General features: G+C 53.1%; 1 protein-coding gene across 1 annotated transcript; it reads right to left on the reverse strand.

Annotated features, from left to right (window-relative positions):
• Nucleotides 1–12,843: 12,843 nt before the first annotated feature.
• On the reverse strand, nt 12,844–20,593 carry TRMT12 (tRNA methyltransferase 12 homolog). Its single transcript, XM_065410935.1, has 7 exons — nt 20,490–20,593; nt 19,558–19,726; nt 18,180–18,378; nt 17,948–18,098; nt 17,710–17,819; nt 17,069–17,226; nt 12,844–14,523 (listed from the first exon to the last, which is right to left on the reverse strand). Exons 1-7 carry the CDS (start codon nt 20,591–20,593, stop codon nt 14,041–14,043), a joined length of 1,374 nt encoding a protein of 457 aa, XP_065267007.1. The 3' UTR covers nt 12,844–14,040.
• Between the last annotated feature and the right edge of the window lie 1,888 nt (nt 20,594–22,481).

Below are 22,481 nucleotides of genomic sequence, written 5' to 3' on the forward strand. Positions count from 1 at the left end.
CCTCCCCACCAAACACAAGCTGCAATCCTTCCTCTCCTCTCCTCACTGACCTGCCCTGAGAGCTGGAGAGACTGAAGGTTTGGGAGTGGGAGCAAATTCCTGACCAGCTTAAGCAGTGAACTGCCACAGCCAGCCTGACCCAGACACCAAACCCCTCATGCCCGCCACGATAAACCCCAGCCATGCACTACTATGTGGCACACCCCTAATCTACCCACCACCGCACCAACGGGTTTGCTACCCGCACAGCAATCCCCAAGCTTGCTTACCACACACACTCCAGAACTGGCATCTACACTCTGCCTGTGCTGTCCCAGCTGTGCTGCTGTGTAGGAAACACGTCTGTAATAAGCCAGGCTCTGCTATCCGAAAGACAAACCTCTCCAAGAATGCCAGGAAGTCAGGATCACAACCAGCAGCCAGTCCCAGCGAGCTGGTCTGGGGCCAGCACCCCAAGCAACACACAACTCGGCGGTGGCCGGGCTCCGCCGCAAGCTCAGCGATCGCGCAGCCCTGGAAAGCCCCTGGCAAAGCAAGGAGAGAGTCAGGCCACGGCCAAAGCCAGAGCTTCTTTCCCGCAGCCCCTGAACAGTAACGCCCCAGCAATTCCCCGGTCACGCCGTCCGCACCCCGGGCTGGGGGACACCCCGCTCCGGCACAGGGACCGGCCAGCACCCACGTGTCCCCACTACCCCCAGCGCCGGGCACCGCCACGACCGGGTGTTGGGGCCGGAGACAGCGAGTGCCCAGGCCGCCCCCTGCACGGCACCGCGGCCCCAGGCCCGCCCACAAGGACCTGCCTGCGGACACCGCCCCGATCCACCGCTGCGCCCCGGCTCCCAGGGGGGGGGTCCCGGCTCCGCAAGCGGCACCCGCCGGCCGGCACCGCCCGCTCCTAGCAGCCGCAAGGAAGAGGGGGCTGGACGGAGCCCGGAGCGATACCTGCGGCGTCTCCTGGCCCGGCGGCTGAAACTTTCGCCCCGCGTGGGTGGGGCCGGCTCCTTAAAGGGGCCGCGCCCCCTCTCACCTGCTCCCGCCCTTAAAGGGACCGTGCCCAGCCGGAGAAGAGCCGGCGAGCGCACGGGGCCCCTGGCACCGGGGAGGGGGACAGGGAGGACACGACCCCCCCCCCCGGAGCCTCCGATGATGGGCGGGAAGCCTGCCCCCGTTCCTAGTTCCACCGCCGCCCCTCCATGCCGCCCTGCAGCCCCCTAGCCCTGGTAATGGCCCCCCATCCTGAGCCAGCACCTACCCTGTTCCAGCCCCCCCGCCCTGGTAACCCCCATCTTGAGCCAGCGCCTGCCCTGTTCCAGCCCCCCCGCCCTGGTAATGGCCCCCCATCCTGAGCCAACACCTACCCTGTTCCAGCTGCCTTCCCCCCCCCCCCCCCAGCCAACACCTGCTGTTCCAATCCCACCTCCAGCTCTGCCAATGCATCTCAGCCATGACAATGCAGCATGCCCTGAGAATTCCAGGGGTGGCATCACTTGGCATCAGACATCAACTTGGCATGGCTTTACATGGAGAGGAGACCTTTCAGGTGCCCTATACCCCCCAATGCAAGGGAGCAGTCAATGAAATTGAAAAGCAGTAAATTTTAAACTGATGAGAGGAAATACATTTTTACATGATGCATAATAATCTGTGGAACTCACTGCTACAAGATAGTAAAGAGTTTAGCAGGGTTAAAAAAAGGACTAGATATGGATGTGGAAAATGAGAGTATCCAATGAGATGAAAGGATTAAATAAGTTAAGGGATATAAACTCTTATTTCTGAAGACATAAGCCAACAATTAACTCATTTTGTTGGTGAGAAACTTTCCCTCTGGGAAGGCTATTCCAGAATTGTGCACTTTGGGGCTTCTTGCACTTTGCCCTGAAGAAGCTGGTGATGGCCAGTGTTGGTGAGAGGCCACTGGACGACATGGACCCCACTCTTGCATTGCCCAGGGTTGTGTGTGGTGAGTTTTGCAATATGGACAAATGTTTCTAAGCACACGCAAGGAACCATGGAACTATTTTTTCTTCATGGTCTGCCCTGAGCCAGAGCTGGACCCCAGTCTCCAAAGGTGAAGAGCTGCCGTATTAACACACTACGCAACCTGAAACTAACTCAGTCACACTGAGAAAGACTTGAATGTTGAGCCCCTGTCACGATGTTCCCTCATCCTAGCAGTAATGAAAAGGACTGTGCTGAGGGTCCAATCCTGAGAGGTGCGGAGCACCTGCATCTGCTAGAATTTGGAGGTACCCAGCACTTCTCAGGAGCAGGTCCTAACATGGCTGCTCAGTAAATGTTTGTTAAGGTGGCACGCAGAACTTCCCTCTCACACCTGTTCCCCTGAAGACCCACCCTGCTGTGATGCAGCTGCCTGAACAGCCTTGCATGAGGTTGGATCTGATGAGCTGTAGGGCTTTGTGATGTTGAAGGAGCTTGACAGGCAGGACTTGTCTGGAGCCAAACATAAATCAGGCAGGCCAGGTGTCAGTTCTGACACATTACCAATGCACCTCGCTGCTGATCTCCAATCACACTGTTAATCCAGTACTGGGGCCCGCCCACAGCTCTCTCAATCTATCTTCATCCTGACCTGCGGCATGCTCCCACCTCGAGCCACAGTTGGGTAATCCAATATAACAAACACAAGCCAATACTGCTAGCAGTGATACATTTTTCCATGTTGTGAAGTGAGCAAATGCTTCCACCATCCTAGTCTGAGAACATCAAACTCAATGCATTGGTGATCTGCACAGTGAATTCTAACCCTGGGAGGTGAAAGGGTAGTATGCTGACCGAATACATTAAAATTTTTATTAGAGAATATTTAAAAAATAAACGGTACAAAAGATTTGAAGAGTCAGTTGTCGATCATTGGGGGAACATACAGAGTATGGGGGGGATGTTGTTATGTCAGGGTTGGCAGCACACATAATACATACAGACTGTGATGTCTCCAATGGGGGGGTAAGCGGTGGGCGAGATCAAGACACAGTTGGTAAGCGGTGAGGGTCAATCATCCGCATAGGGGGTACAAATAGTCATGGGTACGAGTAGGTGGGCTGGGTAATGGTGATGGGGCGACCCTCACGTGGTGGGATTCAGTTAGGTTGGGTAGGATCGGGGTTCAGCGAAAGAGGCCCAGCGGGGGGGAGGGGTTAATAGGTCCCTTCCCCCTTGCGGGTGGGCGAGGTCTCCCCGGCTCACTCTTGGCATTGGCGGTGGCCGGTGAGGTTGGGTGGGTTCAGGGCTCAAGGGATAAGGCCCATCGGGGGGGGGTATATAGGCCCCTTTCCCCTTGCGGGTGGGCGAGGTCCCACCGGCTCACTCTCGTTATCGGCGGTGGCCGGTGGGGTTGGGCTGGTTCAGGGCTCGGGGGGGATATGGGTCCCTTCCCCCTTGCGGGTGGGCGAGGTCTCCCCGGCTCACTCACTGAGTTGACGGTGGCCGGTGAGGTTGGGTGGGTTCGGGGCTCCGGGGGTAGGGTCCCGTAGGAGGGGGTTTAAAGGTCCCTTCCCCCTTGCGGGTGGGTGAAGTCTCCCTGGCTCATTCTCGGCATTGGAACTGGCCGGTGGGGTTGGGGCTCAGGGGGTAAGGTCCCTTCCCCCTTGTAGGTGGGTGGGGTCCCCCCGGCTCGCTCTCGGAATTGGCGGCGGCCGGTGAGGTTGGGTGGGTTCGGGGCTCAGGCCCAGTGGGGGGGGGGGGGGAGGGTTAGTGAGTCCCTTCTCCCTTGCAGGTGGGCGAAGTCTGGTCGGCTCACTCCTGGTATTGGCGGTGGCCGGTGATGTGTTCCGTGTAGATGTCCCGGGACCAACGGATAGTGTCTGAGACCATTAGGCGTCTCATGAGCCGTGCGTAGTGACGGCCCACTCCACAGGTCTTCAGCACTCGCTCATTGCACGGGTCCCAGGCACCCAGGGCCCCGACAAGCAGAGCGTCTGTGTGTACCTCGTAGCCCTTTGACCGCAGGGCGTCAGCCAGGGGGGCGTATTTTTCAAGCTTGCGGGCTCGGGCTACACGGAAGGCCGGGGTCCTGTTCTCGAACGGAATCGTTACGTCGACCAGGATGATCTTTTTACCGACCTCGTCCGTGACGACGATGTCTGGGCGCAGCGGGCTGTCGGTGCCGGGGACGGTGCGGTTGACGGTGACTTCCCCCAGGCGCGGGTCGATGGCCTTCACCAGGCGGTCCTGGACGGCGTTGTGTCGCAGTTGCCAGGCTCTGGCGTGGGGCTTGCAACTGCATAGGACGTGGGGCAGGGTTTCGGTGACGTACCCGCACTTCCTGCAGCGCTTGTCCCGGTTCCCGTGGCGGATGGCACCGTTGAGGGGGACGCAATTCAGCCGGGCGCGGTGTATGAACCGCCAGTCGGCGAACCGGGTGAAGCTGCCCGTGGGGAGGAAGTGGTTGCTGGAAATACATTTTACTACACTCTTCTAGTTCCGATTTAGGAATGTCCTATCTTCAAAATGTAGGAATTTTCCTTTTAGGAAAGGACATGCAGTTTATTCTGTAAAGGAAGTTCAGGTTAAGTGCAGAGCCAGTGTGCAACCTAAACAAGTATCAGGGGGTAGCCATGTTAGTCTGTATCCACAAAAACAACAAGGAGTCCGGTGGCACCTTAAAGACTAACAGATTTATTTGGGCATAAGCTTTTGTGGGCACAGCATCAGAAAAAGTGGATTTTTTACCCATGAAAGTTTATGCCCAACCTAAACGAGACACAGTAAGTGGCTGAAACAAGCAGAAGTTTAACCCAGGAGACATTTCTAGTATTCAGAGCATTAAATCTACATGGGCCCAACCACTGCAGCCTAACAGGTCACACACCCTGTAGATAGCTGCCTGCTCCTTTATCTGGGGACTGCTGCCTGAGAGTCAGCACAATGGCTGCACTAATCAATCCCACACTGGCCTTGTTTCTCTCTGTGCCACCCCCACATCACACGCGACATCACCGCCGAGCCCTCAAGCTTTGCACTCTCCTCTCTGAAATGTTTCACTCTCTCTCTCTTTGAAAAATCATAGGCAACTTTTCAGTGCTCATGAAGTCAGGGGCTGATAGCAGTCACTACAGACAGTTACAGTACATAGGATACGTGGGTGACCATGCAAGCTACATGCCTCTGACAATGCACTTGAATCCTGCTCTCACAGCATCACTGCAGTTGCAGTCCTGGGCCTACACACAGCTCTGCTGGCACATCTTACTTCTGACATGCAGCAGCCCAGATAGTCCAGTGTTGACACCTACATACACAAGCGTGTGCATGCACAAACCAGCACCCCCTGCAATTCTAGTCCTGCAATCGAATACATCTGAATTCTGCTCTGCATCCCCTTGGCTAGTGCTTGTAAATGTGCGGTGTGAAAGGGGAACACTAAAGGACTTAGCGATCATGGCAGAGAACCGAAGCTCCCCAAGTGATGTGATGGGTAAGAGGGCTAATGCAATCCTTGAATGGGGGATTATCAAGTAGGAGTAAGGAGATGATACTGTATTCAGGTCTGATCACCAACCCTTTGAAAAGGATGTTGAAAAATTTGAAAAGGTCTAGAAAAGAGCTACAAGAACAATTCATGGTCTGGGAAAACCATTATTTCAATGAGAGACTTAAGAAGCTCATTTTATTTGGTTTATCAAAGAGAAGGTTGAGAGGTTACTTGATCATGGTCTTAGAAGTACTCACAGAGGAAGAAGACAGACAATACTACATGGCTCTTTAATGTAGCAGACAAAGGATATAACAAGATCTAATGGCTGAATATTGACGTTAGAAACATTCAGTCTAGAAACAAGGCAGATATTTTTAACACAGAGGATAATTAGCCACTGGAACAGTTTACCCAAAGGATGTGGTAGATTCTCTGTCTAAAAGATCTGCTCTACTTGCACCACAAGTTATTTAGCTAGATGGAGGAATTACTGGATGAAATTCTCTGTACAGGGAGGTCAGACTAGATGATCATACTGATCCCTTCTGACCCCTAAAATCTATGGGAGGGAAGGGGTAGAACTCCTGGATTTGGTCCAGCTCAGAGGAGCAGCCCTGTGTGAGCCAGATAATATTTGCATGTGCAAATGAATTAGCAATCAGTATGCAGGTTAGCTCTTGGCTGGCAGATTCTGTGATTTTCACATGGTGCGTGCAAGTGAGATGTGCTGAGATGAAACTGGCTCTCAGCCACTGCACCGCATTGCTAATGAATTCTGCTGCTGCTTCTTTTACTAGTAAAATTTAACAACAAAATGATCACAGCCAATAAATAAAGATAAAAACACCAAGCAACACAAAGGGGAAAGAAACAGAAGACAAACCCTAACAGAATCAGTCCCTAGGATGTAGGGAAGAAACACAAAACATGATATTAAACCAATGCTCACATTAAGACTTCCTTATACTTCTGCCCAGTACAAAGGGAGGGAAATATACAAATCCTTGTTTGTTTTGATTCCAGTGACCATACTGTTAACCCAGTCAGCTGGCATCTGTATTTGCTCAATAAGATCTAATTTTACCCTCCAGTCAATTTCAGGTTTTACTTTATCTGTGCCCATTGGTCATTCTGGGGTAAGTGTATTTTTTGGCAGCACGCTGAGATCCATATCCAGGAGTTGTATTATGTCCTTAATGTATCTCAGCCCACTGAATGCCTCATCAAAGCATTAAAGAATGTCTTTTGCCTCCTATACTGTAGCCAGGTTAAACACCTCTTCGATCATCTGCATTTGCAGGTTGCTTTTCAACCCAAGGACACATGGAATCTGTTCTTCTATTTCAAACTCTTCTGAGTGGCATGTCCTTATGCAGACATGTCACGGGGCCTTAGCCACACAGGCTTATTTTGAGCACAGGATATAAAACAAGCTGAGGCTTTGATTATAACAGGTGAGCTATATTAAGGATATAGTACAACTCCTTGATATAGTTTTGACACATGGTGGTCACTAATCTTCCTGCTGTGATTACAGGCTATGCTACTGGCTAAAGTAATTCAGGCTATAGTGCCACAGCAGACAGTCTTAGAAGAACCAATCACTACTTTTCTTTATTTAGGAGGAGAATAAAATTCCAATTGTTTTGTTGCTTCCCAGTGCTCAGATGCTCATGGGAAGGCTCTTCAGAGGCTGCCCTAAAAGCGTGGGAATGAAAAGGGCAAGGAGACTCCATCCCCTCCTGTCTGAACACATCTGCATCGGTCACCAGCATTTCCTGAACATGCAGAGCTGACTGGGCCCCTTCCCCTTTCTCTGAACTACTCAAATATGCCCCATAAGTGCTTTATCCTGGATTCCCAGGATTGGTTTCTAGAAGGGCCCTGCATGCTGGATTTGGAGGTTGTTTTGCACTGGAAAAGGGCCTGAGCAGCACAATTCATTTCTAGCTTTTGGAATCCTCAATAGTCGGGGTTGTTTGGGTCCAAAATGTTGGTTACGCCCATTACAGAAACAGGGACCTAGCGTGAAACTCAGCTACAGATCCTGTTTAGGTCCAGTCTCCTTCCCCCCAAAGTGTGGGGGCACTTAGACCCAAAGGTTTGGCTCAGGTCACTCTGGTTACCAAAGTGTGTTTTGCTGTAGTAGAGCTTGTGGTTTATTTGCATGAAGGCTCCTGCAGCATGAGAGCTGGGGAAGCCAGCTCCGCCCAGAGAGCACACACACAGAAACTGCTGCAGTAGGAATTAATCTGGGTGGGGTCTGACTGGTTTGCAAAGCTCTCCCTCTGCAGGGGGAAACGACAGGAACACGCAGAACTTCTTCTTGGCTGAGCCCTCAAAAAACATGCCAGCATCACCTGGGTAAATTCCTTCCCTCACCCTGACTGGCCCCCTCTGCTGCTCCCCAGAGCTCCCTAAAATGAATCCAAGGCCCTGCTCTAGATTCAGTGACATCTGTGCTGTGGGGAGGTGGCTCATAGAATACACATGAGTCACATCATTTACACTCTGCTCTATCTCTGTGTTATAAAGGAGAGCCCTAGGTGTGCACATAAAACCACCCTCTTGGGAGTTCACAGCCTCTCTGCTATTGTCCTTCAGGGAAAAGAGATCAGAGGGAGAGGGAAGCACATAAAGGCAATGCTGTATCTGGAATGAGCGAGAGTTAAAAGCACTACAAGAGACTTCTTTCCACACTCTCTCTTTCTCCCTCAGCCAGATCTCAGGGCTGTAGGGTCACCCCAGCACAGATGTACAGTAAGGGTAGTGTGAATGGGACATGAGCTGGAGTTGCAGGGACAGCACAGCAGGCCTGGGGGAGATCTGTGAGGACCTAAGACAGGAACAACAGAGGGACAAGGTGCATTCCCAAGACAGAAATAGCCCAAAGTGCAGTAGGCCAGAGCTGAATTTGCACTGGCAGCAGTTTACCATTACATGCACTGCTGCATCTCAGGATCAAGCTGTGTTAGCAGAACTATTTGGGGCCCAAGACTGTGGTTATAGGGATGCTCTGAGACCAGAATTCAGATGCATTGTGCAGCAGGCATCACGCCCATCTGTCCTCCATATTGTAATTGGTTGTAGTCAGTGCTATCAGCCCCTCACTCACAAAGCATGAACTCCAGTTATTTTGAGAGAGAGAGATTGCCACATTTCAAAGAGGACAGTGAGCTTTGGAGGCTGCCAGTGATTGGTGTGTGTGTGTGTATGTAACACCTGGGCAACCCAGATCACCACAGTATCAGCAGCATGTGTACACACAGAGGAGGAGACTGCAGCAGCTATTATGCTATCTCCTAGGCAGCAACTCACAGACAGGCAAGCTGGGTGTGACCTGTTGGGCTGGATTATTTGGCCCATGTGAATTTAATGCTCTAAACTCCAAATAGTTCCTGCAGCCAGGGCCGGCTTTAGGAAGCGCGGGGCCCAATTCGAACATTTTCGGTGGGGCCCCGGCAGGGATGACTAACAAAAAAAACATTTAAAAAAAAGCCTTTCATTTCTTCCATGTATTATTTACTTTCCATAACTATATAAATAATAAAATTATATATTATGTACATTGCATCATATATGCTGTTGATCAGTTATTAATGAGCTCCGTTTCACATGTGTGGGTCCCCGCCACTCCCTGGGGGTATGCTAGGGTGACCCGATTTTTGGGTCTTTTTCTTATATAGGATCCTATTACCCCCCACGCCCTGTCCCGATTTTTCACACTTGCTGTCTGGTCACCCCAGCTGGTGTGCACATGTGTGGGTCCCAGCTGCTCCCTGCCCCCCTCATTGAAGCAGGTGTGCAGGGTTACTGCCCTGGGAACTGCAGGGCACCAGTGGACATGGGGCTGGTTGGAGGTAGGGGCTGACTGCAGGCAGGGCAATGGGTGCGGGGCTGGCTGGAGACAGGGGGGTGTGGGGCAGGCTGGCTGGCTTCAGGCAGGGTCGCAGGGGTGTGTGGCAGGGGTTGGCAGGGCTGGAGACAGAGGAGTGCAGGACTGGCTGGCTTCAGGCAGGGGGGTGCGGCAGGGGTTGGCTGGAGTCTGGGCAGGGGGTGCGGGGCTGGCTGCAGGCAGGGCAGGGGGTGCAGGGCTGGTGCGGGTGGGAGGGGTGTGGGGCTGGCTGGCTTCGGGCAGGGCCGCAGGGGGGTGTGCGGCAGGGGTTGGCTGGAGACAGGGCAGAGGGTGCGGCAGGGGCTGGCTGTGGGCAGGGGGTGCGGCAGGGGCTGGCTGTGGGCAGGGGGTGCAGGGCTGGCTGCAGGCAGGGCGGGGGGCCTGGTGTGGGCAGGGCAGGGGGTGCAGGGCTGGTGCGGGCAGGACATGGGGTGCAGGTCTGGAGGCAGGGCAGAGGGTGCAGCAGGGGCTGGCTGCGGGCAGGGGAGGGAGTGCGGGGCTGGTGCAGGCAGGGGGTGCAGCAGAGGCAGCTGGAGCCCCGGCCCTTTAAATAGCCCCCTGGGGAAGCCAGGCCACGCCAGTACGCCATACCGGGGCTTGGGCGCGGGGCCTGATTCAGGGGAATTGGTTGAATTGGCCTAAAGCCGGCCCTGCCTGCAGTTGTACACGTTTCAGCCACTTCCCCTGTCCAGCAGGGGTTGTTCATTGATTGTTCACTGTGGAAGAATCTCGTGTTATTGAAAAAGCTGCATATCAGTGACCTGTTTCATCATTTCCCTTGTTTCCCTGCATCTACTCGAAATGAAAGGCTCTGCCATTTGGATATCATGGTTCTCGTGACCAGGGACATGCAGGTGAACAGTACAGCTTCGGGTCTGCAATCAGAATTCAAAGCTAAATACACCAACCGACTCCTCTGTTTCCTGCGCAAGGGCCAACCTCTACACCTTGGTACACTGCCAGTCACAAATCAACAATGGGCAAGAGAAGAGGAGCAAATGAGAATAGGGAGCAACGTGTGATCTCTCAATTCCATGCATTTTCTGTGGGTACCAACTAGTAACTACCTAACAAAGAAGGGCAGCAACTGTCTCGCTCATCTCAAGGGCAGGGTGGTAATTTTTTTTCACTCCTGACTGTCCACTTCCTATGCTGACACATCGGCTTGTGTGACACCATTGGGCTCCCCCATCGGGTTGCCTTCCCAAAACTATGTGCCTGGCCAACAGGATCCCGAGGTGTAGCGGGAGCAGCCCCTTCGCACATAAGAATTTCGTGAAGGAACAGCAAGTGACATTTGGAGGAAAACACAGAGCTGATCTGGAGCAGCTAGGGTAGCTGATTCTCGCTGCCACTCTTCCCCTGTGCCAGGGCTCAGCGCACACGGCGACCATCTTTGATTTGGGCAGCTAACTCAGATAAATCGGGAAAGGAAAAAGCCATCAGTCTTACTTCTTATTCAACCAGTTGCTCAGACACACAAGTTTGGTTACATTTGCAGGAGAAAATGCTGCCCCCTTCTTGTTTACAATGTCACCTGAAAGTGAGAACAGGCATTCGCATGGCACTGTGGTAGCGAATGTCGCAAGATATTTACATGCCAGATGAGCTAAATATTCATATGTCCCTTCATGCTTCAACCACCATTCCCAGGGACATGCCTTCCATGCTGACGACGGGTACTGCTCAATAACGATCCAAAGCAGAGCAGACCGATGCATGTTCATTTTCATTAACTGAGTCAGATGCCACCAGCAGAAGGTTGATTTTCTTTTTTGGTGGTTCGGGTTCTGTAGTTTCTGCATCAGAGCGTTGCTCTTTTAAGATTTCTGAAAGCATGCTCCACACCTCATCTCTCTCAGATTTTGGAAGGCACTTCAGATTCTTAAACCTTGGGTCGAGTGCTGTAGCTGTTTTAGAAATCTCACATTGGCACCTTCTTTGCGTTTTGTAAAATCTGCAGTGAAAGTGTTCTTAAAATGAACATGTGCTGGGTCATCATCCGAGATTGCTATAACATGAAATATATGGCAGAATGCAGGTAAAACAGAGCAGGGGACATACAATTCTCTACCCAAGAGTTCAGTCACAAATTTAATTAACGCTTTTTTTTTTAACGAGCGTCATCAGCATGGACGCATGTCTTCTGAAATGGTGGCTGAAATAAAATTATTCTACTTAACTGCCAGGGGGCAAATTTGTCACGTACACATGGGAGATAGAAGAAGGGCAACATGCAGCGTCAGCTATATCTTAACTCAGGAAGTATGACAGTGGCCAAAGCATGATGGGGCATACAAACGTTTAGCATAATCTGGCATGTAAATACCTTGCAATGCTGGCTACAAAAGTGCCATGCAAATGCCTGTTCTCACATTCTGGTAACATTGTAAATAAGAAGAGGGCAGCATTATCTCCTGTAAATGTAAACAAACTTGATTGTCTAAGCGATTGGCTGAACAAAAAGTAGGACTGAGTGGACTAGTAGGCTCTGAAGTTTTACATTGTTTTGTTTTTGAGCGCAATTATGTAACAAAAAAAAATCTACATTTGTAAATTGCACTTTCACTACAAAGAGATTGCACTACAGTACTTCTATGAGGTGAATTGAAAAATACTATTTCTTTTATCATTTTTACAGTGCAAATATTTGTAATCAAAAATACACACTTTGATTTCAATTACAACACAGAATACAATATATATGAAAATGTAGAAAAACATCCAAAATATTTAATAAATTTCAATTGGTATTCTATTGTTTAACAGTGTGATTAAACCTGCGATTAATTGCGATTAATTTTTTTGAGTTAATCGCGTGAGTTAACTGCGATTAATCGACAGCCCTAATCCAGAGCCTTTCACCTCTTGTCACAGGCCTGACTGCAGCCTAGGTCAGTAGCAACCGGAAGTCATTGCCATTGCATGGCTGCTGAGCAGTAGGTTATGTGAAAACAATGTGGTGGTTCCAGTTCAGTTCCTAGTGAACAGGTGGCCCCTTTGAAAAGCCCAATGTCCCAAATGGCTTCTTATTTGGCAGTTTCTAAATCAAGGCCAAGGATTAAATGGGCAGCTACCCTCTTAGCATTAATCACTAGAGAGAAGGTGGCAATGAACGGTATTGAGAAGGCAGGTCAGGAGCTTTTCTTCACCCTCTCTCGCTGTAGAAGAAAAAGGGGACACAAAACGAAAGCAAAAGGTGGTGAATTAAAAACTGATAAAAGGAAATACCTTTTCCACACAGTACACAATTCACCTGCCACAAGATCTCACTTGTGATGCCAATCCTTGCTCAGGTCAGTTAGAATGGTGAGGGTTACAAATAATGCAGAGGTTTGGAAGGGATTTAAACCCTCCTGCTTCAGGGCACAAACCAGCCTCTAACAAACAGGGATTAGGAAGAAATTATTATTGTGGGCAGGATATTTCATAACTGCTTTCTGCGGGGTTTCTTGCACCCTCCTCCGAAGCAGCTTGCACTGGCCACTGCTGGAGATGGGAGACTAGATACACCACTGGCATGACCCAGTTTGGCAGTTCCTATGTTCCATCCAGGGCAGGAGTGAGGCAGAATTGCTGGGTGGGGAAATCTTGCACTGACTCTGCACCTGTTCTATGGGGAGAGGCTTTGGTCTCCGGGGATCTCAGTTTGGCACCTTTCAGTAGCACTATATTCATTCATTTCTCACTATTTTAAACAGAGACAGGCCAAAAATCCCAAGTAGCAGCAGAGGATCTGCTTGCCCGGGCTTCCTGAAACTTGTGGGCAAACATCATAGCAACTTCAGATCCAGGCTTGGAACAAGAGGATGAACAAGCCCCCTTTAGATGCTAAGAAACAGGAAAGTTCATATCTGTTGTGTGATAAAGTACATAGGGCCCGATCCCGCAACTGGCTCCACACTGAGCCCCACTTACATCAGTGGGGATCTGCCTGTAAGGGGGCTCACTGCAAGATCAGGATCGTAGTGCGGTAAATAGGAATAGACCAGGACAGCAGCGGAGGGAGCAAGGTCAGCTCACAGGGACTACACTACGTCCTGGAGCTCTTCACATGCCCACAACAAATGAATACCATGAGCAAAGCGCTCAGCATTTTCTGATTAGACCACAAGGGCAGTAAGTCTGGTGAGTCTGAGCCTAGGTCCTAGTGGTCACAGAGACACAATTTGCCCACAGCCTGGCACCAGCGGCAACCTCTGTGCAGGACTAAGATGCTCTCTGGCTCAATTGGTGAATCTTAACTCAGACATTCTGCTAAGTTCACAAGCCCAGGTCTCTTGCTGGCATTAGTGGTGAGAACAGAGTTTGGAGCTGAGTGCTGGAGAACTCTGCCATCCCGCTGGGAAAAACAGCAAGACACGACCCATGCAGATAAAACTTACAACAAATGTTTTACCTGGTTGCAGGAAATGGAAATAGAATGAAGCTCACAGAGAGCAGGGAATGCACCAGCTGCAGGGAGCACCATGATGGTCAGGTCAAGCTGTTACAGGCCAGTCTGGAGAGAAGAGGGGTCCCAGGAGGGCTGAAGGCAAAGACCAGTGTCAGACTGAACCAGTTCACAGGGTGCCAGCGGGGAGCACTCATCTCTGTGTAGGCTTTGTGCACTTCTCAGGCTTGGGCCCTGAGCTCCCCCTGCGCATTTGCTAGCGGAGAAGGCGACATTCCTGGGGAACCCAAGGGTGCAGTCCACTCTCCCTGTGTACTAAGAGAGGGGGCGGCACTCCAGATCCAGGACTATGTGATTCACATGGGGTGCGTAGGATTTCACTGGCTCAATGTGCAGAATGTTTGTCCTCCAAGGCTTCCCATGTAGCTGCTGAAGCAGAACCCTGATCCGCGTTCCCGTGGTCTCTGCCCACCTCTGCCACTCGGCCCTGGTCGCAACTGCCTGGGTCTCCCTCCCAGGATCCATGATGTCAGCATCCTTTGGGCTCTTGCGGTTCCTTTGGCCCATTTTGTCCTCCTGCCTGTTGGATACGGCTTGCTCTGGACATTGCTGCAGCTGCTGCTCCTCCAAGTGGCCACTATGCAAATGAGCCTTTGCTGGGAAGGACTCCACGTTCTGGTGGATGTGGAGAATGCCCCCTGTGCCCTTCTGCAAAAGCTGGCAGGCAATAGGCCAGCCCTCCTCCGAGTTGGGGAGCAGCCCCAGATTCACCCTGTTGGCCACGTCCCGCAACTCCAGCTGGAAACGACAGGGGGAGGTGAGAAAGAGGAGGATGGCATGGTGAAAGGACATACACTACAGAGGGCCCCACATCAGGGAGGGGAAAATACACCAAGCAAGGCACTGCAGGGCATCGAGAGGTTCTCTTTCCCTCAGGGGAATATAACAGTATATAAAGGTTGCCACAGCTCTGTCTCTTGCCATCTACCATAGGAAGGGGGTGGGTGAAAGTGGGCACTGCTCGCACGCTCTTGCTCTGAGTTGGGAGTAATATATAACGTTTTCGCCAGAACCATGAAGCCCCACCACTGCTCTTGTACCTCCTCAGAGCCCCGCCATCCTACCTGAGAATTAACTAGCAGGTCGCATGCATCATTGCTTCTCTAGGCCGAGCTCATTGCACATGCTCCTTGCATCCCTCCATTTCCCTCAACAAGCTCCCTGTGTGCCACCTTCCCATTCCCCTCTATTTCAGGGACTCCCTGCAACCCACCCCCACCTCCTCCCCCAAGTCAGGGGGCTCAGTGTGCCCCCCAGGACCTCCTTCTCCCCCATTCCCGGGTCTCCCATTCTCCCCATGCTAGGGACTTGGTGCCCTCCTTCTCCCCACCATTCTCATTTTGTTGTGTCATTCTGACACATTTTAAACTGTATTGGGAGGCTGTACAGAGGTGATCTGAGGATACTGGCTGCCATCAGATGGCTCTTTGATCTACAGACAATTACATTGAGGCCGAGAACATTCCCTGAAATTTGAACTGCTTGGCTGCAGCATTCAAAAGTTATCATGTTACGGACAGACAGAGAAAGGTCATCAAGATGGATTGAAGGCTCTTTGTTTCAGGGACCATCTGTGTTTGTGCAGCAGTTAGCACCTGGGGGCCCCGGTCCCTGGCTAGGGCTGCTAGGCACTAAGGTAACACAAATAACAATAATGAAGTTGAGTGTCGGGCCTGACTTCGCTCAGTCAGATATAAACAGCTTGGCCAGAACAACTAGTAAGGATGTAGCGGGGTCTGATAACCGGGGCAAGTGTTTAACATGTGAGAGTTATTTAGGATGGCACATGGGGATGTCTCTGAAAGCAATAGGATGAGCTGGGCCTGCTGGCTAGCCAGACAGGAGTCAGATCTACAGTTTCCTAAGGGAAGGGTATGCAGTCCCATTGCTTTGGGCACTGGACACCGCCCTGGAATACACACCCCAAGCCCTCCAGGAGATGGAACTTATTAGGTCAGGGGTCTCAAACTCAGATGACCCCGAGGGCCGCATGAGGACTAGTGCATTGGCCCAAGGGCCGCATCACCGACAACCCCCTCTTGCTGCTCCTGGCCCCATCCCCACTCCACCCCTTCCATGAGGCCCCGCCTCGCCTCTTCCCGCCCATTCCCTGCCCGCATTCCAACCCCTTCCCCGAAGTCCTCACACCAACTCTGCCCCCTCTCGGCCCCCAGGGGGTGCAGGAGGGCTGCGGCAGGGGTTCAGGGCAGGGAGTTGAGGTGCAGGAGGTGTGCAGGGTACGGCAGGGGGCTCTGGGCAGAGAGTTGGGGTGCGGGAGGGGTGAGGGGTACAGCAGGGGGCTGGGGTGCAGTGTGTGGCAAGGGGCTCCAGGCAGGGGGTTGGGGTGCATGAGGGGTGCAGTGTGTGGCAGGGGGCTCAGGGCAGGGAGTTGGGGTGCAGGAGGGGTGTGGGATGCGGCAGGGGGCTCCGGGCAGGGGGTTGGGGAGCAGAAGGGGTGCGGGGTACGGGCTCTGGCCCGGCGCTGCTTACCTAGAGCGGATCTGGGATGGCAGCGCAGCGCACTGCAGCCAGGGCAGGCTCCCTGCCTGCCTGCCCTGTCCCCAGCCCCGCTCTGCTCCGCTCCAGGAAGCAGCCGGAGTTCTTCGGGGTGGGGAGGGGTGCCATGTGCTGCTCTTGCTGCTCCTCCAGGTACCTCCCCCAAAGCTCCCATTGGCCGCGGTTCCCAGTTCCCGGCCAATGGGAGCTGCAAGAGCACGGAGCCCTCTACTCCCATCCCCCTGCCCGGGGCTGCAGGGACATACAGTAGGTCAGCCGCTTCAGGGAGCGGAGCAGGGCTTGCGGCGGCACGGGATAGGCGTGGGGGAGGGGGCGCGGGGAGCTTGGCGGGCTGTATGAAAGAACCCCGCGGGCTGTATGCGGCCCGCGGGCCGCGTGTTTGAGACCCCTGTATTAGGTCCTTCTCATCTGTGCGCTATAAAACTACCGAGTCCGTCTGATCAGACCTCAGTGCACCAGGTCCCTGTCTCCTACAGTTTGCATACATAACAGAGTCTGCCTCCCACACAGAGATTCTTTGGACCTTTGCTCCCATCCCTTGTACCATGGGGAAGAAGCTCTGCCACATCAGAAAGAGGAGAGGGATGCGGGGAGAAGAGCAGTTTCCTGGGAAAGGAATTCCTGTGACATCTAGAGCCAGGGTTAAAGTTCAGAGGCACATCACTCCCCTTAAGGAGTCTCAGCAGCACGGGCTGTACCCTTGGAATTCCCCTCCCTAAGACTCCATTGCGGCCCCTCAGCTGTGGAAGGGTTGCTCTCTGCTCACCTGCCTGTTATCCCCTTGGTGGATCTGACACCGATCCTGCACGCCATTCAGCTCCAGGTTCTTTCTCAGGGCCTCCACAGCATGGGGGTTCCACTCACAGGCATGGACAAAGGCAGCACCGGCGTGAACTAGGTACGGCACCGTGAAATAGCCAATCCCTGAGGGCACAGGAGACAGACGCCACTGACAGCACAGTCCAGAGGCACCTCCAGTGTGGGAACAAAGTGCTCAGGCTCAGGGTTAAGGCCTCATTCTCAGCAGCAGAGATATACTGGATTGAGGCTGTTGGCAGAGCTTAGGGGGAGAGGGAGAAGGTTCCAGGGGCTGAAGCTGCTGTTAAGCACACAGCATTGGCTACTGGACAGATACTACAGCAAGCATGGGGTAGAGGATGCCACTGGATGGATAGTGCTGAGCAAATTATGAACATTGGGATGAACTGAATTCTTGTGATAAACAGGGCAGTCTATGTTATCTGGGGCTGGGGTGGTTCCAGACAGGAGAATGGGGAGCAGTAATCCACGGCCCACAGGCTCTGCTCTCAGAGCCCCAGCAAACTCCTCAGAATGGACAGAGCATAGCATTATTCCCAAAACTCAGAGGAGGAAGCCAGCCTTTCCCATGGCCCCAGGGACAGTTACCTGCATAGAGATCCACTAGCACTTCCCCGGCACATGGCAGCGACGCCACCCGCAGCTTCTCTGTGATGTTTCCAGGAGAGAACATGCACCTGGTCACATCGAACGTGTATCTGGGAAAACACCATAGGCCCAGTGAGAGCCGCCAACATGGGGCTGGCCAGTAACCCCTTCCCAGGGGCATCTTGGCTCGACAGCCCCTTCCTGCTTCTTCCGCCCGTGCCCCATCCCACCTTTCTACCTGATTCCATTGTCCACATGCTCCACCCAGCCATCCTGCCCCAGCAACAGGGTCACTGTCGGGGATCGTACTCCATCCGGTGATATTCGCCCTCGTTTGGCTACGCGTCGGGCGCCCAGAGCAGAAGCAACTGTTTCCCAGAGCTCTGGTCCTGGAAGAGAGCCCCAAGCAGGTGGGTTAGAGAAGGTTGGTTCAGTGCATCTTGGAAGACAGAGTCACAGGTCCCTCTTACCCAGCTCCTTCCACAACGCAGCCCTGAAGCTGTCCTCGCTCAGCAGGATGAGGTCTCCGTGCCGCTGCCAAGAACGAGGGAGATCGTCCTCCAGCTTATCTGACCATGTGCCCCCAGAGGCTGACACTAAATGCTGCAGCTCCCTGCACAGCTTCCGGGCAGGCGACTGGACTCGTGCTGCCTTTGAGGGAATGGGGTTCTGGGAAAGAAACACAAAAACACTGATGCTGAGATAGGCTCTCTCCCTCCCTGCGCTGTGACAGGATATGTGGGGGGGGGGGGTAATCTCCCTCCCACAGCTGCTGTGCTGGGTCATTTCCCTTTACCTCCCCCAGGGACTGGAAAGTCCAGCTCATTGGGTGTGATTCTTCAATCATACTGGCTGCACTAACCCACAACAGACTGAAGGGGCTTCAGGACCCATGGGCCACATCCACCATCTCCAGATAACGTCCCTCAGGCTGGAGCAGCCACTGCTCTCTAAATAAAAGCAATGAGTTACCCATCGCACTGGCAGCTCCTGAAGACTGTGATGGGCCTGGGGACCCTGCAAGGAGGGCACAAGCTCCTCCTTTTAAAGCAGGGAGGTTTGTCTGTTTGTTTAATGCGGCAGGAATTTATTCCTTTTGGTGCTGGGCATTTTCCCAGCCGGCTGTGGGGGAAGCAACTAGTAAGCCCTATGCAGACAGGCACGGAAGAGCAGCTAAAATGGAATATTACTGCTCCCTGCAATCCCAGCTCCCACGGCACTAGAGTGAAAGTCTCTGCTCCATCAGTGACCCACAAGGTCTGTGCCAAGGAGCCCCTCAATTGAGACTTAGGAATTCAATCAATCCCTGCTAGGAAGGAGTAGAACTGCCTGACCTCGGACAGCCCTGTCATTGCTGAACTCAGACAATCCCAGCACATGTTCCAAACCTCACAGGAAAAAGGAACCTGATCCTGAGGTCCCAGGTGCTTCCTGCAAGCTGCTGAACAGCCTCATCTCTCACTATCTTCCACAGGAATGGAGTACGCTCAGCAGCTGGCAGGACTGGGCCCTAAATAAAATACATAGGAACTGAATCGGACTATAAAGTGAAACTTGCTTTCTCTTTTACCTAGCTTCCAGGAGCTCCCTGCCAGCGCCAGGCAAGTCTAAGATAGTCCCAGGGAATTTCAGTCAAATTCCCCTTAAGCTGATGGCAGAAGGGGTCAGAAAAGAATGTCACTGTCTTCAAGTGATGTATTGTACAAATGGCTAAGGTGCATTATGGGAGGGGTTGGCATGCCAATGACCCATGGGGACACAGCAATTTGCAGAGACAGGATATGGGCACAAGAGCCTGGTATGGTAAATCCTACCCGATTCTACTGAGGAAGCCAGTGCTTTGCTGACCTGAACCCACGTCAGTGTGCATGTCGTCTCAGGGGGCAGGCTCTCCCGCAGCTCCTGCAGGTGCTGCTCAGTGAGTTTCTCTCCCAGCACAGGCAATGCCACTGTGCCATCCAGCAGCTTTTGCACACGATGGCAGACATCCAGAACCCTCTCGCTCTCCAAATACTCCCTGCAAGTCCAAGGATGTATTCAGGTATTTATTCATCTGTCATTATACCCTCTAGGCTTTCTGCAACCCTCTTATGTAAGCCTGAGCAAAGCAATGCTTTATACACATTGTTCAGTCCTGATCTGATGAGATCATCATCTCCTGGAGTAACAAACTGCACTGGTCTAGTGTCAGGAGAGCTGAATCTATTCCCAACTCTGTGAAAGACTCACTGCGTGACCTCAGGCAAGTCATTGCATCCCTGGGTGCCTCAGTGTCCCCTCTGTAAAATGGGGATGATACCCACCCACCTTTGTAAAGGCTTTGAGATGACAGTGCTGACTTGAGCCAAGCAAAGTACAGGCAAGTGCTGACTGTGCAAGCTCTGTATCTCATTTCTGACTTCTCATCACCCTGGCCTTCCTATGAATGGGTACTGGCAATCATTCCAATTTACAGTATGTGCTAGTTTTGAGAAGTGGATCAATGCCCATTAAGGACTGGGCTGAGATCCACCAAATGGTCCATCACTTGTGAAAGTGAGAATTCCACTGCAGCCCCTAATGCTCTGAAGCTGGGGCTGTGTGTTGATATAAGCAGTTTATTACTACTAGTAATGTACTAGTCTGGAACTACGAGTTCTGCTCCCACTCAAGTGAGCCCAGATCCACAGGATAGTTTTTTTTTACTCTATTTTGCCATGTTAATGACCATGTGTTCAGCTCAATACAGGTACAACAATGTCTTTCAGCTTTCTCCCTCCATCTGCATCTCCATACTGCACCTGAACCTCTGGGCAAACGGTGACTCAGTAATAAGTACAGAGATGGGACCAGAATTCAAATTCTTTGCATCCATCTTGCCAGAACCTAGAAGAGAAGAAAACATCACCACCTAGTTGTCTGGCTTGGCAGTAAGCGAAGCTACTCAACACATGTTTGGCAATTCCAGGGAGCTGCAGCCTGAATGTCTCTCAGCACCCAAAATCTTCTCCCCAAAAGAGTCATTGAAGATGCAAACTGCTGCAACCTGTAGCCCTGATCTCTCTGCTAAGGATGTCAACAACGGGACCGATTGTGATGTGGACACTTATATACTAGGAGATAGATCAAGGGCAACAAACTCATTTCACACAGGCCACCAAACAGCAATCAGATTACGGTGACTTTTGATTACTATTGACCTGGGCTGGATTTTTACCTTTATGGAGGCAGAAGTCTCCATATCCCCATTATCAAAGCCCTGCATAGCACTGCATGCTCTCGGTGTGCACCTCAAAGCTGCGTCGTAGGAGAGCCCTATATACCAGCAACCCAATCAGTGCTGTGGGTGCAGCTTTATTAACATGACCTATGCCAGAAATGCCCAGAAGTCTCCCCTTGGAAAAGGGGAGGTGGCAGAGAGAAATGCTCCCTGCTAGCACTACAGCACCTCTTGTTCTAGATTTCACAGCCCATGTGATAACTGGGCTGCACTTTGATGGATGTGTGGGCAGTGAGGCTGCGACCTCTGTGAGTGTGCTTGAAGGGCAACGTGAGGATGCTTCATGGCCCTGTTACAAGTGGGACAATCTGCAGAATCCCAGGAGAGGTGGCAACCCTAGAGGCACATTTCCTGCCTCCCTCGAGGGCACGGAGAGTGGCAGTGCCAGCAGGATTAAGCAGGAGCAGCGACACCATTTACTTAAAAATCACAGTGAATTCATCACCCTCTGCTCCAACCACCGCACATCATCCTATGCATCCGCCCCAGCACAATCTCCTACCCTGCCCTGCCCACTGCCATGAGCCCCTGGCTCCTACCCCCATACCTCATGGCCACACGCCCCTGACTCCCACTCCCTTACCCCACTGCTACGTGCTCCCTGCCTCCCATGTGCTCCCTGGCTCCCACCCCCTTTCCCCACTGCCACGCGCCCCTTGGCTCCCACCCCACTGCCACGCACCCCCTGCCTCCCATGTGCTCCCTGGCTCCCACCCCCTTTCCCCACTGCCACGCGCCCCTTGGCTCCCACCCCCTGCCTCCCATGTGCTCCCTGCCTCCCACCCCCTTTCCCCACTGCCACGCGCCCCCTGCCTCCCATGTGCTCCCTGCCTACCACCCCCTTTCCTCACTGCCACGAGCCCCCTGCCTCCCATGTGCTCCCTGCCTACCACCCCCTTTCCTCACTGCCACGAGCCCCTGGCTCCCACTGCCACGCACCCCCTGCCTCCCATGTGCTCCCTGGCTCCCACCCCCTTTCCCCACTGCCACGCGCCCCTTGGCTCCCACCCCACTGCCACGCACCCCCTGCCTCCCATGTGCTCCCTGGCTCCCACCCCCTTTCCCCACTGCCACGCGCCCCTTGGCTCCCACCCCACTGCCACGCACCCCCTGCCTCCCATGTGCTCCCTGCCTCCCACCCCCTTTCCCCACTGCCACGCGCCCCCTGCCTCCCATGTGCTCCCTGCCTACCACCCCCTTTCCTCACTGCCACGAGCCCCTGGCTCCCACTGCCACGCGCCCCCTGCCTCCCACCGCCTTACCCCACTAGCCCCCTGCCTCCCATGTGCTCCCTGGCTCCCACCCCCTTACCCCATTGTCACGCGCCTCTAGCCCCCCGCTTGGCTGCCCCGGCCCTTGGCTCTGGGCTGGACGCGGCTACCTGTCCCGCGAGGGAGACTCCGAGGCACAGACACGCGCGGAACTAGACGCGCGGGGTTAGTGTTTCCCACCGGAACTGAGTCGTTAATGCCGTTCGGCGCCTGCCGCCGCCATCTTTTCTGTGGGCCGGTCG

Source organism: Emys orbicularis, chromosome 9, assembly GCF_028017835.1.
Source record: "Emys orbicularis isolate rEmyOrb1 chromosome 9, rEmyOrb1.hap1, whole genome shotgun sequence".
NCBI classification, from domain to species: domain Eukaryota; kingdom Metazoa; phylum Chordata; order Testudines; family Emydidae; genus Emys; species Emys orbicularis.